General features: G+C 38.2%; 1 protein-coding gene across 4 annotated transcripts in view; it reads left to right on the forward strand.

The window, feature by feature from the left end:
- Window positions 1-10,524, forward strand: part of CSRNP3 (cysteine and serine rich nuclear protein 3) — a 245,313-nt gene extending 234,789 nt beyond the window's left edge. For all 4 annotated transcript variants that reach the window (XM_037850037.1, XM_037850038.1, XM_037850040.1 and 1 more), the window contains one exon: window positions 254-10,524. In XM_037850037.1, coding sequence (XP_037705965.1) covers window positions 254-1,306 — 1,053 coding nt within the window. In that variant the 3' untranslated portion in view covers window positions 1,307-10,524. The remainder of the gene's footprint in view (window positions 1-253) is intronic.
- Window positions 10,525-14,851: the final 4,327 nt, after the last annotated feature.

Consider the following 14,851-nt stretch of genomic DNA (forward strand, 5'->3'; position numbering starts at 1 on the left):
GTCAATGAACTAAAACACACACACACACACTGATAACTATAACCCTTTTTTAAATATAGGTTTTAAAAATTAGGTTAACTCATGTTTTAAGCCTTTACTTCCCCTTTTCTTTTCCATTTGCTGTTTGATTATTATTTGTTCTGACTTCAGTGGAATTCAGCAATGCCAGATTCAAAGAGGTTGCTGAAAGGCTTTGGATTGTTATTTGGATTGTAATAGTTCCGTGGGGCTAATCTATGTTCTTCCTTCCAAGGTGGATCGGATGTCTTTCCCATGTGGCTGCACTAAAGAAGGATGTAGTAACACAGCAGGTAGAATTGAATTTAATCCTATCCGTGTCCGGACTCACTTTTTGCACACAATAATGAAACTTGAGCTGGAGAAAAACCGTGAGCAGCAAATCCCCACGCTGAATGGCTGCCACGGTGAGATAACTGCTCACAGCAGCTCCATGGGCCCCGTCTCTCACTCCGTAGAATATTCTATCGCTGACAATTTTGAGATTGAAGCTGAACCCCAGGCTGCAGTGCTGCACCTGCAGTCTGCTGAAGAATTAGATTGCCAAGGAGAGGAAGAAGAGGAGGAGGAGGATGGGAGCAGCTTCTGCAGCGGGGTCACCGATTCCAGCACGCAGAGCTTGGCACCTAGTGAATCCGACGAGGAGGAGGATGAGGAAGAGGAGGAGGACGAGGACGAGGACGAGGACGATGAGAAAGGGGACAGCTTTGTGGAAGGACTGGGCACCCATGCCGAAGTTGTCCCACTTCCTTCGGTCCTTTGTTATTCTGATGGCACTGCCATTCACGAAAGCCACACAAAAAATGCTTCTTTTTATGCCAACTCTTCAACTCTGTATTACCAAATAGATAGCCACATTCCAGGAACCCCTAACCAGATCTCTGAGAACTATTCTGAAAGAGATACTGTCAAAAACGGTACCCTTTCGCTGGTGCCTTACACCATGACCCCGGAGCAATTCGTTGACTATGCCCGGCAAGCGGAGGAGGCCTACGGCGCCTCCCACTACCCAGCTGCCAACCCCTCCGTAATCGTTTGCTGCTCCTCTTCAGAAAGCGACAGCGGTGGGCCCTGCAATAGCTTATATCCCGAACACAGGTCCAGTCATCCTCAAATGGAATTTCACTCATACTTGAAAGGCCCCTCCCAGGAAGGGTTTGTCTCCACATTGAATGGTGACAGTCACATTTCAGAGCATCCTGCTGAAAATTCTTTGAGCCTTGCAGAAAAGAACAGATTGCACGAAGAGTGCATCAAATCACCCGTGGTTGAAACCGTTCCTGTTTAGTGGCTTAAGTTATTCTGGGACCAACTTCCCCTTATTTAAAGCACTGTATTTAATTGGATTTCCTGGGCTCATCTTTGTTTAAACTGTGGACCAAGAAAATTTTGACTGTGATTAATGTTCCAGACCATATTTTGTTTTCTCCTTTCTAGCTACATGACTGTGGCATTGCACAAATACAGTCTATATGCGGATTTTAAAAAGATTTCAGACTGTTTTGATAGAAAAATACTAATTTTAAAAAATGCGTATCTCACAGTTGCCTACCTGTCAAACTGTGTGAAACCTGCCAAGCTGTGTAGATCAGAGCTTCAAGTTTTGGATTATCGGGCCTGTGCAAGATTGTTAGCTAAGACTGGGAAATAAGATTTAGAGTCCTACTTTTCGATATATCTGAAGATCATGGTGACTTTTTAATGTAAAAGTAATTATTGTAAGAAAAAAGATTTAACTGTTCCATGTGTATTTTATTTATGGTAGTTTAGAAGCCATGTATTGATGAAAATGAACAGCAGCATGTTCATTGAAGCTGAAGATGCGTAGTTAGTATCACAGAGCATGCCCACATGGATTGCATCTGGAATCCATTCACATTTTTATGATCATGACTGATCCGATTTGCAAAGACTTTCTTAAGGGTGAAATAGGCCTATTTTTGCTATTTGGGACAAATGAGTCTATATGTGCAGGTCCTTACACAGTTTTCTCTAGAGTTAGGTGTTAGGACAATCCTCCCATGAGGGTCTAGTTCACAGCCCTCCCTCAGTTGACTCCAGAAATGGAGGTAGAAGAAATTGCCTTTCTTTATTAAGCAGCAGCATCTTGGTTCTTTGCTTGGACAGCACCTTTAAACTCTACCCCCTATATCAAAATGCACTTTAGTGCCCCTTCACAGTACTTCTTGAGGGGTGGGGACTGAGAACTCTTTCAGATGAAAATCAGAAATTGAAAGGAAGAAAAAAAAAAAAAACAGATCTGTAACTCTCATAAGGGTCATATGATCAATATAGAGGAATCATCCAGTGATACTTTTTGAAGGAAAAATGATGTATTTTCCTTTGCCACCCTGAAGACCTAACTTGGTAAAAAGCAAAGGAGGTTGAGGAAACATGGAAGAAATCCAACCTCAGCAACCAGCCTTTTCTACAGTGTGATCAATGCATCTCTACAAAATGAGTATATAATGCAATTTCCATTTAGTGACTAGCCAATTGAAGGGGGGCCTCTACCCAAGTACTCAACTAGGCCTTACTTTTCTGAAACATTTTGATTTCTCTTGTCTGGGACAATTAGCAGAACAGTCCAAAATGCATTGAATATTTTCTGATTACCTCATGTTCTCTTATTAAAGGGGACAGATAGAAACAAAACATGCACTCCCCACCTTTAGATTACCTGCATTTGGTTCATCGGAGGACTCCTAGGATCCTGTTTTTCTGTAAATTGATTTAGGCAACTAAATAGTGTGCGCTACCTTTTTTTTTTCTTGCAATGCAATAGGATTATGCTAAATCTGTTTCTCATTTTTGACCTATGTTATACCATATGTTTTATGACTATTTGAAATGTGGACATACCTTGCTATTTGGTGACTGCATTGCTAGTTATTTTTCATGTCTTTTAGATTTGAGTATTTAGAAATATGGATATAAACATACTGTGGCTCTTAATTCCTTTTTTTTTTTTTTTAAAAAAAAAAAAACCTCTCTTTTATTTCATTGAACTTAAAAATGCTTGATCTAGAGAAAGTCCTCCAATGGAAAAAGTTCTACTATAACTTGATTTGGGGAAAACAGGTTTACTGGGCAGCTCTTCCACTGTGAAGGTCCCAGCCCCTTCTCTAGCCCACCACTTATGTAGGGAGCAGCCATGAGGGCAGAGACTCTTCCTTTTGAATGAACAGCTGTTTGGGCTAATAATCAACTTGGAGTTTTGCTCAAATCTCTATAGTGTATGCTGTCTCATCTACAAAGTTACAGTTTTCAGTGCTTGGTCTCCAATTTCTTTCCCCTATGGACACAATCTAAAGAGCGCAGGCCCAAAGAGAAAATAGCATGAGGCTATTGCTCCTTCATTCAAACGCTTGAAAGAATTATGTGTACCATATTTGCTAGACCCTTACAAGGCTTTGAAGAGTTGACATGTGAGGCACTCTGAGGTTATTCTTGGAAAACAGAGTAGGGGGGAGTTGGGAAGAGACAGCCCTGGCGGAGCAGAGTTGAAGGGTAGAATGAGAATCTGATTTCTGAAAGAATAGATATTTGATTTAGTTCAACTTTATTTTCACAAGAAGATTTGAAGCCAACTTATTTATATTTGGCTGGGTCTCTGTTTTGTAGCTTTGTTTCCCAAAGGACCCTTCACCTAGAAATAGGCAAATAATAAACCAGAACTTCTTTCCCTATTTTGTCCAAGTTTGGGGTAGAAAGTTATCCTATTTAGAAGAATTAACCTTCCAACCATGAAATTTGAAGAATTAACCTTCAAATTTTCATATACATAAACTTACCCCTAAACATTTCCCACAAATTATATACACAGGCTACCTATTAAAACACCCCATATACTTCACCCATACGCACACTCACACACACACATAAAATAATGCATACCACAAACAAGAATGACAGATTTAGGTAATGGCAGTAATGGGTATTGAATTTTTCCTACCCTAGAATTCAGTTGGATTTTTATGGCCTAAAAATGTAGTCTAAGAAAGATGATACTTTTTTTTAAAGCTATAGTTTTAAAATATTGAGTCTAAGTTGCAAATAACACTAACAGTGGAATTGTTTCATTTTTATTTCCTTTCCAGAAAACCTGAGAGAGCACAGTGTTCCGTCTTTTTTTTCCATTAATAGCCCTTCTATTTAACAAAAACTGCCCACATGCCAGGAAAGCGCTACAGTTATTCTGAGCTTTTGAAAATGGGGATGCAGCCAGTCAGAATATTTAAAATCTTTATATCAAGGTACAATAACCTGACGAGCAGCTGTTGTATCGCCCCCATAGTATATACCTAACAAAATTATAGTCTTTATAAACATACAGCTTTTCAGTCATTCACTGCCAAATGCAAAGCTTCGTGCTCTAATCCCTGTTGTTTTTTAGCACGAGCCCTATACCTTTTAATGGGGCTTAATTCTCAGTTATAATCCAGGCCAAACTGATTTGCAAGTCAAGTGCCTGGAGCAGCTTGCATCTCCTTTGTCATCCTTGGTTTCCTTTGGGAGAAAGAAGTCAGTGAAAGAGATTTACTTCAGTTTTTCCCCACCCCCATCTCTTGATCATTGATTATTAAGACATAACTAAAATCAATTTCATTAATGTCTTTTAGTTATTTCAATGATATACTTTTTGACAGCCAGACTTCGCTTTGTGGTGAAACTATATTTTTTCCAAGTGTTCCAATCACACATGTGAAATTAGTATTTCTTAAAGTGATAGAATCTTTACAATCATATATCGCGCCCCCCCCAAAAAAAAAACAAAAAACAAAAAAATGCTGTAAGTATTACGAGAAAACTGGCCACAAATTAATCAAGAGGCAAAGAGATTATGTTAAGTGATTATGTTCTTTAAATTTTTACACTCAGTAACAGATGACTGTTAGGCAAAATTTTGGTTTGGATATTAAACAGGAAAATATAGCATGATTTATGTCCTTTATATTGGTATATATCATTGATTCTTTTGATTTATATTTCTGATATTACTGAATAAGTTTAAAAACCTTTGGTCTTTGTATTCAGAATGTATTAAGTATCAATTCCTTCTTTCAATGAGTATTTATTGAATGTCTGCTATGTTAGAGGAACTTAGGTGATAAAAAGAGAGGGACAAAATCTCCTACATATTCTGAGGGATGATGATGATGATGAAAGTGGCATAAAGTAATAAATCAAGCCTCATTAAAATCATTTTAATATGTGATTTTATAAAGTGATAGAAAAATTGGCAACAATTCTTGTCTAATTAAATGCAAACTGCAACTAAAAGTATGCTTCTTTTTCCCAAATTAATGGAACTCACTGGATTCTCCTTCCTCTCCTCCTATCTGAAATTTATGAATTAAATCTGGACTCAGCTGGAAAGACTGGGTCAAATGAAAAAGAGATTTTCACATAATTGCTTCTTCAGTAGTAGACCTATATAAGTGATGCTAAAGTTATTCCAGCAAACTAGAGACAAGTTTGACTCATGCACAACCGAGGAAACATTTCAGAAAACTTTTGGAACAACAATGTGGAACACAATCACTCTTACTTCTTTTTATAAACAGTCTATCAAAACAGTGAAGCCCTTGTTTCAAATTCCAAAGGCATAGGCTTGCAGCAGGTAGAAAACAGAGAAGTCATTCTACACCCACACATTTAGCTGTGGTTACAAACCATCAAATTAGCAATGAAAAACTGACATCCTTAGAGATTAACAGGAGACTGCTTTTTAAAAAGGGGCCAAGAAGCTTTCCATTTCTTCAAATATAACTTAATTTTTGTCTTTAAAATGGTGCCTGCTCCTTATTCTCTCTCACAGAACCTGCAGACCTGGTTTTCCTTGTCATTGTAATAGTCAGTAAATAAAATCCTAACCTTGAATGCAATACTGGACTGTAAATTGAAATTGGGGCAGTTGACTCCTTACAACAACCAACACCAAAAGTTTAAAGCCTGGATCACTATCGGCTCTGATATAAATTTGCAACTTCTGATTGCATTGCTTTTTCTGAGATCTGCTGCTTGTGCTGGAGCAACTTAAATGTCTAAGATAAAATGCCAGAGATTTTTACACAAACAGCACAGCTCATCAGATGTTTTCTGTAGCATTAAAGAATTGAATTGGTTTCCTGTAACCGAATACCAGCAATTTGAAAATTCAGTGGGATTATGGAAGTGACAGAGTAAGGGTAACAATGGAATATAGGCTGAATAAATAGGGTCTCCTAGGAAGGGAGTTCAGGAGAGCTGGGCTAGGTCTTGTTAAACTAGAACAACTAGCATCACAAACAAAACCTAAAAAGGGCAGTTATGGTGTGGACAATCACAGCACAATTGGTGCTCACATCTGCTGCCCAGTATCCACATCAATTACATTTTTACTATCTATAAATCATTTGATGCTTTAAAAAATAAAAATGCAGCTCTACAACATACTAAGGAAATGATCTTAAGGAAACCTTAAACATTTCATATTAAAATGACTGATAGATGACTAATATAATTGTTCAAAGTAAGGAAATAAAGGAGCGTTTCTTTAAAATATGACCTGCCAAATCTGAAATTCAATAGGACTCTTCAAAGCAGTAACTTCCTAAGTTTTACTTTAACAATTCTCATGGCTTTTCAGGCTAGTTTTGTGGAGTGCTCATTAGACCCTGAGGCCTCCCTTCCTAGCCATTTCAGGTGTATTGTTTTGTTTTGTTCTTACTTATCAGGAATTCAAACTCAAAAGCTTGATGTGACCTGGGTTTTACTAACTTGGTGCTGCCTGGATGGTAAATGACATGTCGTTGGTTTCATTTCCTGAGAGCAGTGATTCAGACAGAACAATGGGGAGCAGGACGTGCATGCAACCAGACTCAAAGCTTAAACCAACATGTCTTTTCATTTTCTTTCTTATATGCAGGGTTTTATAATCTTACTAATATATAGCCTGGACTTCTAGTAAATACCTTGGGAAATTAAGTAATTTAAAAGTCTTAAGTCACTTTGGTGACTATGTTTTCTACTTGTGATACATGTATCCACATATAGTGTAATTTGAGTGACATTTGTGAGGGCATTTAAATATTTTAAGATAATAAATGGTGATTAGAAAGAGCTAAGAGAAGACAATTTATAGTAGAAATTAGCCTCACCTTTGTCTGAGTTAATTTATGTGAAGTTACTGAATGGTTTTAGTTGAATTTTTGGAATAACTTCCTTATTTAAGTATCCCTTTCCTTTTTTTTTTTCCCTCCCAATTTTTTTCTGTCTGGCTTAGGGTTATCTTGAAAGTTAGTTATTAACGAACATTTGGAAGGAAATTGATATAGAAAATGTCTCTTTAAAAAATATCTAGGACACGCTAGATAATTTATCAAATCCTGCTGCCTCACTGGGTAAGACCACAACCCCTTTCTCAGAGACAAGGCCTCCTAATATTGTTTTGCCGCTGACTCACAAAGAACATATAAGAAATGAGTTTGAAGTTTCTAATTTTGTAGCACATTTTGTCAAACTTTATTTGGCTTCTCTTTTTCATGCCAGTCACCAATCTGTTGCCGTAGGCATTAAGAAGGCCACCCATCTTCAAAAACAAACAAATTCAAAGATCTATATGCCATTTTGCAATTTTGTTTAAATACGAAACAGAAGGAATAAAATAAAATCCAAATCTGAATTCTCCTAAAGAGGAAAAACCTAAGTCTTTAAGCCAAGGAAATAGATTGCCTGTTTTTGTTTTTTGTTGTTTTGTTTTGTTTTGTTTTGTTTTTAATATAGCGTTGCTCCTTATGTGATTTAATAGTACTCAAATGATATCTGAACTTTGTCATTGACAGTCTTTCCCTTTGTACTACAATTAAATAGGGTCTACTGTCAAAGATTATTGTCTCAATCTTGATTCATTAGACCCTCCTCATGCCAAAAGGGTGTCTCAGAATGTTTCAATCTTTTCAGAGATACTCATAATGACCAACTATGTGTGAATGATGGAAACTTGGAGATTCTTCTGTATTCTTCAAATTTTATAGTCCTGAAACTAGAAGAGATCTCCAGAGGTCATCTGGCTCATCCATCTACCTCCAGGGAGAGCTGTCACTCAGGCATGCCCAAGAGGTTTAGAGACCTATCTATTCTTAACATCTCTAGGGAAGGTGGTTTCCTTGGCAACCCAATCCAGTTCTCTTAGGTTTTTTCTCACAAGAAGAAAATATCTTCCCCATCTTTGTGGGCTAGGAACCTGGCAACATTTCTGGTGATTTGGGCCATTGTACTAGGAGACTCAAGGGAAGCTAAGTTTCCCCCTACATTTGATGATTATTACATTTGATCACTCCATGAGCCTCCCAAGAAATCAGATCTTTTAATAAAGATGTGGGTATTGATACAATGCTCAGTACCTGCTTTCAACAAATATGGTTGTGGTTCTTTTTTATTTTTACTTTTTTTTCTTTCTCACGCCTGTTGTTTTGAATGAAGGTAATATCAGGAAAAACAACTATTTCAGATCCCCAGTGACAAGTATAACATCAGAACTGGGATCAAGTGACTCGACATTCAAACTGTTCAATTCTCTGAGAAGTTACAATGACAACCTTCTTGCTTCTAAATAAGTACCTTCTCATTAATCTTTCTTTTGCCTAAAATGACAAATAAAAATCTAAAGATTTTTCTACTCCTTCTGGGGAAGATGTGACTAGTTGTGGAGAGTCTGACTTGGAATAAAAATGACTCCAGAGAATTATTCAGCCACCGTTTGATCCCAGCCTTTGTCCCGATGTTAGTTAAACAATGGCTGCTTGCCTTCTCAGGGATCAGAAAAATGATTTGAAAATTTGTCATCTTGACAAGGCCTGAAAACAAAGGGAGGAGTTCTGGAGGGTGGTGATTTTTTTCTGATTATGTCACTAGACGCAGTCCCCTCCCACCCCCGCCCCCTGCGGTTTCAGAACCTTTTCCAGTCACTCAGAGTTGACTCCAACCCAGAGTCAGAATTAACCAGAAGATGAGGAAACCCCCAAAATCAACATTTCCTTTCTCCGTGGTATTTTTTTCAATCTGGGTGCAGCTACTTATCCTCCCAACTCAAATGCTCTTGTGAAAAAAACAGCCACATAAATGTGGTTGCCCCCACAAATAACATTAGGGGAAAATGACCCTTCTAGCTTTAAAAAAAATGCTATAGAATGTCATGTAAAGAATGTTGAATAATTTGGCCCATGTTTTGATTGACTCTAGACACTTCTACAGAAATAAGTCTGAGGTGTAGTTTGTGAAACATGTTTCAAAAGTGGTTTATGTAAAATAAATTCTAGACATTTACAATGCAGAAATAGTGAAAAAAAGATTTTTTTAAATCTGTAGATTACAACTCTGTTCCTAAGAACCTCAGCCTTTATTGTGTCTTAGTAAAGTTGATCTGCTTTTTCTTTTTTCTTTTTTTTTTTCCAGTTTATTGCATTTCTGGTGTAATAGCCTCTTAAGATAGAACTATTAATACATATGTACTGGTTAATGCCTGTTAATGCAGAAAATGGCACTTTGTTATTTCAGTGTGTTTCTCTCAGTGTCACAGGGTATATCGATTTGATAGGAAAAGGTCATTTGACATTGGTCAAAACTGCATATCTCCCATTTAAAATATATATGTATAATTCATTGCTTAGACAATGTCACGTATCCTCATGATAGTTTTAGATGTCAACAGAGTCTCCACTTTCCAGCTGCTGTAGAAATTTGTTACATTTGCAAATTCTGAGGAAATCTAATGAGCTGAATGTAATGGTAGCTCCAATGATCCAAAGGACTTGTAGGTTATCCTTCAGTCTATTTTGAACCATTTGGACATTGGGAATGGTCTTTATACAAAAGAAGTGTTCTAAGAGTTGTTTTTGTTTTTGCTGGCAAAAGAAAAAAGAGTAACTTAAAAACTCAGAAAACGCTTTGTACTCTAACATTGTTTGACTTTAGGATTGGTTTTGTCATTCAGTTGACATTTATTATTTTACTCGATTTTGACAGTACTTAAATAGATATTTTATTACTGTTAAGTCTAATCTAATCACTTACAAAGGGTGAAAGGGAAGAAATTTAAACTATTTAACTACAATCCATACATACAGTCATTTTACACTAAGACGTCATATTGTATGTCATGCAGTTTCTAGACTAATTTTCTCTTGTGTATAAGTTGTAACATCAAAGATGCCAAAGGGTATATAAAATAAGCTACAATAATATTGAACAGAATTTAACCTGGATCTTCTGTTGTAATAATTTATTCATATTAGCTGTGTGTTTTCTGTATTTATATTTTCAGTATTTATTATGAATGACATGGAAATTCGTGTATTTATTGTGGCTTTTTATTGCAATGTGTATATATATATTACAAATAAGCATTTTTAAGTCTTATCCTTAAGTTTCTTTTGTTAGTGGCACTTGTATTATGCTGTAATTTTTATTATATATTGTACAATATCTTGTCCATTTGTTTGCAGCAGAGTAAAACCGGTTTCTAAGTTGTATCTGCTGTTGCGTTTCTGTTAATGTAAAATCCTTTGTTCTTTACATTCTGAACTATCATCTCTTAAACTATCACAGCATATGCAAGAATACCTCCTTCTATCTGTGTAACAGCTGCATTCTTGACAAGTTGTGTGAAGCCAAGTTCCTGTGAAATGGCTCATGGCATTGTCATTTCAAAGGTGTGTTAACTTTATTATGTTTGATTGCTAAGTGGAGATGCTTATAACAGCTGTTCGGCTCCTTCATCAAATAATGTTATGTAAACAAACATGAGGACCAAAGAAGAACTCCCTATTTAAATGAAATTTGGGAGGATACTTTTACAACGACAAATCCAACCCAATCTGTCAAGTAGTATCCTCTAAATTACCTGCTTAGTAGTATGTTTGTTTTCCTTTGCTTAAAGCAGAATCTGTGTGATTTGATGTTTAGAATATATGTGTACATGTGTACATGTATATGCCTATCTATTAAGTGATGCTGGCTCAGCACAGCCATTACTTAGTTTTACTGACAGTAGAATGACAAGAAAAGAAAACTCATCCTTCCAAAGCTCTTATTATAGAGATGATGATTTACTCTTGGGAACAAGGGAGAAATCAGATGAGTAACCTAGATTCAGATATTTCAAAACTTTGAAGACCAGTCCAAAGAATTTGAATAATATCCTTAGAGAAATAGGGAACTCCTGAGGATATTAGAAAAGGAAGTCCAACCAAATGAGAGTGACATTTTAGGATTGTCAGTGTAGTTGGAGAACACAGAAGGTTTGAGAAGATGGAAATGTCAGAATAAGAAAAATCTTCCCGATAGCTATTGCAATCATTATTTATTCAAAATTTAATTATTGAGGACCCACTCTGGGACAGTGGGCCAGAGAACGAAGAGAAAGAGAGAACAAGACAGGCAGCTCCCTCCAGACGAGCAAGGGTAGGGCTCTAGGTAATGCTGGCAAAGAAAAGGTCAGTTATTTGAGTACTTATTTAGATGAGAGAGATTAAAGGTAACAGTAAAAGCATGAGTTTAAGACACTGGAGGTGGATTATGGGGAAGAACTTAAGAGCATAGATGTATCATTAACAGAAATTAGGAAGTTACAAGGGCAGGTTGAATTGATTCTTGGGTATTTATTGAAAATAACAAATGGACAGAGGAAAGTATGAGTCTAGAGCTTAGATAAAAATTAAAATTTTGAGTGAATGAGTATTTTAAGCATAGAATATATAGAGAGAAGAGTGTAATAAAGAAGGCTGAAACTTTGGAATGGTGTTGCAGACTGAGTTCTCTGGAAGCAGATGCTGGGATGGCATTTGGTGTGCAGGATACTTATTACAGAGCAGTGACTGTGGAAGCTGGGGGGAAGAAGCAGATTAGGAAGAGGGAGAAATCAAACTGTGATGCAGGGCTGACAAATCCCCAGCCAGGCCACACCCACTAGGAAACTCTGGAGCACAAAGGGCTCATCTAAGTTGTCCCTGGTAGACGGAAATAGCTGGGTCGTTACAGCCACACCACAATTAGGCATTAGTTGCGGTCCACCCCGGGAAGAGCATACTCTTGGGCAAGTTGGCTCTCTGTAGCCGAGGAAAAGCCTGAAAAGAACTGAAAGCTGAAGGCTGTCTGCTGACAGGGGACAGAAGCTGGGACAAGTCATTCCTCAGAGGGAAATCCCTGATGGTGGTGCAGTTCTGCATCTTTCACAGTCTATTCTTTGTGTCACTCAGGTGCACGTCTCCATTTACAATTCAGGGAGCAGTCACTCCAGGATTCTGGTGGCGTCTCTTCCTGGGGAAAACTTATAAGAGGAAGGTTAGTAGAATAAATGAGAGCCTCTGCCACTCCAGCTGTTCTAAGGGCAGTAACTGATACTCATCTTCCTCTTCCACTATTAATCCTAGATTCTCCTCAGCTGCAGCAACCACCTCTGCTAGTCCTGATGACTTACTTGGTGGTGTGATCCAGACTCAAGAGGTGCCTAAGTGGGTACTTCTTCCTGCCGCCTTGCATAACAGCAGCCCCATCTTCTCCTTACTATCATCAGGGGCAATTATTCAGCCAGATGGTGACTCTTTTCCTTGTCCAAAGTGCCCAGGCATCAACCATAACTTAGAGTTCATTGAGACTCTTAAGCCCTCTGGTAAAAGTGTGCTGCCTTTAGGGACTAGGACCTTTAACCTTGGTGAGCCTATAGAGTTATGGGAACAGGAAGCACAGTTTTCCCCAGTGGGTCATGATAAGTAGAGCCACTCCGACTTCTACTCCATGATTCCTGGACCCATGTGTTTTTCCTATTGGGGACATATCACTATATAAAGATCTTTGATACAATGTATATACTGCATCCTGAAGGATGTCACTGCATGTTTGTCAAGTATCACCTCCAAACTTGCACTTCAACTGTGCCGTCTGCAGTTTCTGGGTGATGCATTCTGTGATATAATTAATGGATCCCGTGATCATGGGCCCAATCCCACACCTCCCTTGCTATAAAGTGGTTCACCTGCTCTGACATAATGTTATGTGAGATCCCATGTGGGTAGATCAGATATACTGTAAGCCCTTGAATAATGGCTGTGGATAAGAAAGGCAAACTCAAGACTCAGAATACATGTCTATTTTTATTAAAACAAATCTCTGGTCCTCCCAGTATGGAAGGAGCCCATAATATAATCAATCTTCCAACAAGTATCTGGTTAGACTCCAGAAGAATGGTGCCATATTAAGGGCTCATCATTGGTCTCTGTTGCTGGCAAGTTGTACATTTGTCAGCAGCACTGGCTTATCAGCCTTGTTAAGTAGTAAGCCATGCTCATGGGCCTATGCATAGCCTTTGTCTCTCCCACGGGGCCACCCAATTCATATACCTATCATGCCAGCACTGGGGTAGACAATGGCAGACGCTGGTTGTTATCAATTGGCCAAGTTATTCTGTCTATATTAACACTATCCAAAACAAACAAACAAAAAAGATGTGAGCCACAAATGTGAGCCACATGTATCATTTTAAAATTTTCTAGTAGTCACATTAAAAATGAAAAAAGAAACAGATAAAATTATACTATATTTTATTCAAAGCTGTTACATAATTTGTAATAAATATAAAAATCACTATTAAAATTTTACATTCTTTTTTTCACTACTAAGTCTGAAATTCAGTGTGCATTTTACTCAGCCAGAATGATGACTCTTCTCCTTGTCCAAAGTGCCCAGGCATTTCAATTTGGACTAGCCTTATTTTAATGCCACATTTTAATGTGGCTAGTGGAGACACTATTGAAAGTGCAGGGCCATATTATTGTTTAGTGCCTCTTCTGTGGTAGAAGCTCTCTGGTGAGTGTCAATGTGTGATACAAAGATCTGCACGCTTTGTGCCCACTCTTGTATGTCCATCCATATGCTTCTACCCCAGATCTCCTTGTACCCAATCTTCTCATCTCTCTTCAGACCCCTGACCAGCCAATCAGGCTAGTCACCACTGCCCCTGAGGCCATACATATTTTAACGGAGTCACTTCTCCTTCCAAACAAAGTAAATGACCAGTGAAGCTCTGCCCATTTTAAGGATTCTCTTTAGCCACTATCTTTCAAGACTACTCCGAGTGAGCCTGCAGTGTAGGTGCCACATATTTTCAGCTTGCATCCACATGCCAGAGCAGCCCATCCATAATCCAAATTCGAGTTTTTTTCTCCTCCATCATTTGGCCATAATGAATCCTCCACGTGGAGGAGGAAGGAACTGAGGGAAAGGTTCTGATTCAATATTGGTGGATGACATGGAGAATGGCACCTCCTGCTCATGCAGTGGCCTCTTGCCTTCCAGGCCTGCTCATGCTTGATACCAGTTTTTCTATTTCCATCTCACAGTGGATTGTTGTGAGGCCTGCCTGATCCCTTGACTTACCAGCTTTGTTAGAACTCAGTTCACGATATGTAGTTCTAGAGCATGGTCACTTGGTGCCCCGTAGTTGGTCACTCAGTCTCTACCAGTCCTCGGTAATATGTCAGGAATTACGTTTAAAAGGCATATAAATTACTGGTATGAATGGCAATGACTTGATCCAGAGCCCCAGCGGCCTATGTTGTGGTTCTACCGCTTGTGTTTGTCAAAAGCTACACAAAGCAGCTTTTCCCACCTATTATATCTCACTCAAAGCTACAGCCTTTCACATTTCTAAGAATACAGATCACAGCAATGTGCCCAGAGGTGACATATGCTACTTCTAGAACTTGAAGAGGCTTACCAGGCATTGTACTTCCATCTTCAAGGTGGGAGATACAATATGCAATAATTATTCTTTTATTGTGAAGCACATGTCCTG

This window comes from Choloepus didactylus, chromosome 9, assembly GCF_015220235.1.
Source record: "Choloepus didactylus isolate mChoDid1 chromosome 9, mChoDid1.pri, whole genome shotgun sequence".
Classification (NCBI taxonomy): Eukaryota; Metazoa; Chordata; class Mammalia; order Pilosa; family Megalonychidae; genus Choloepus; species Choloepus didactylus.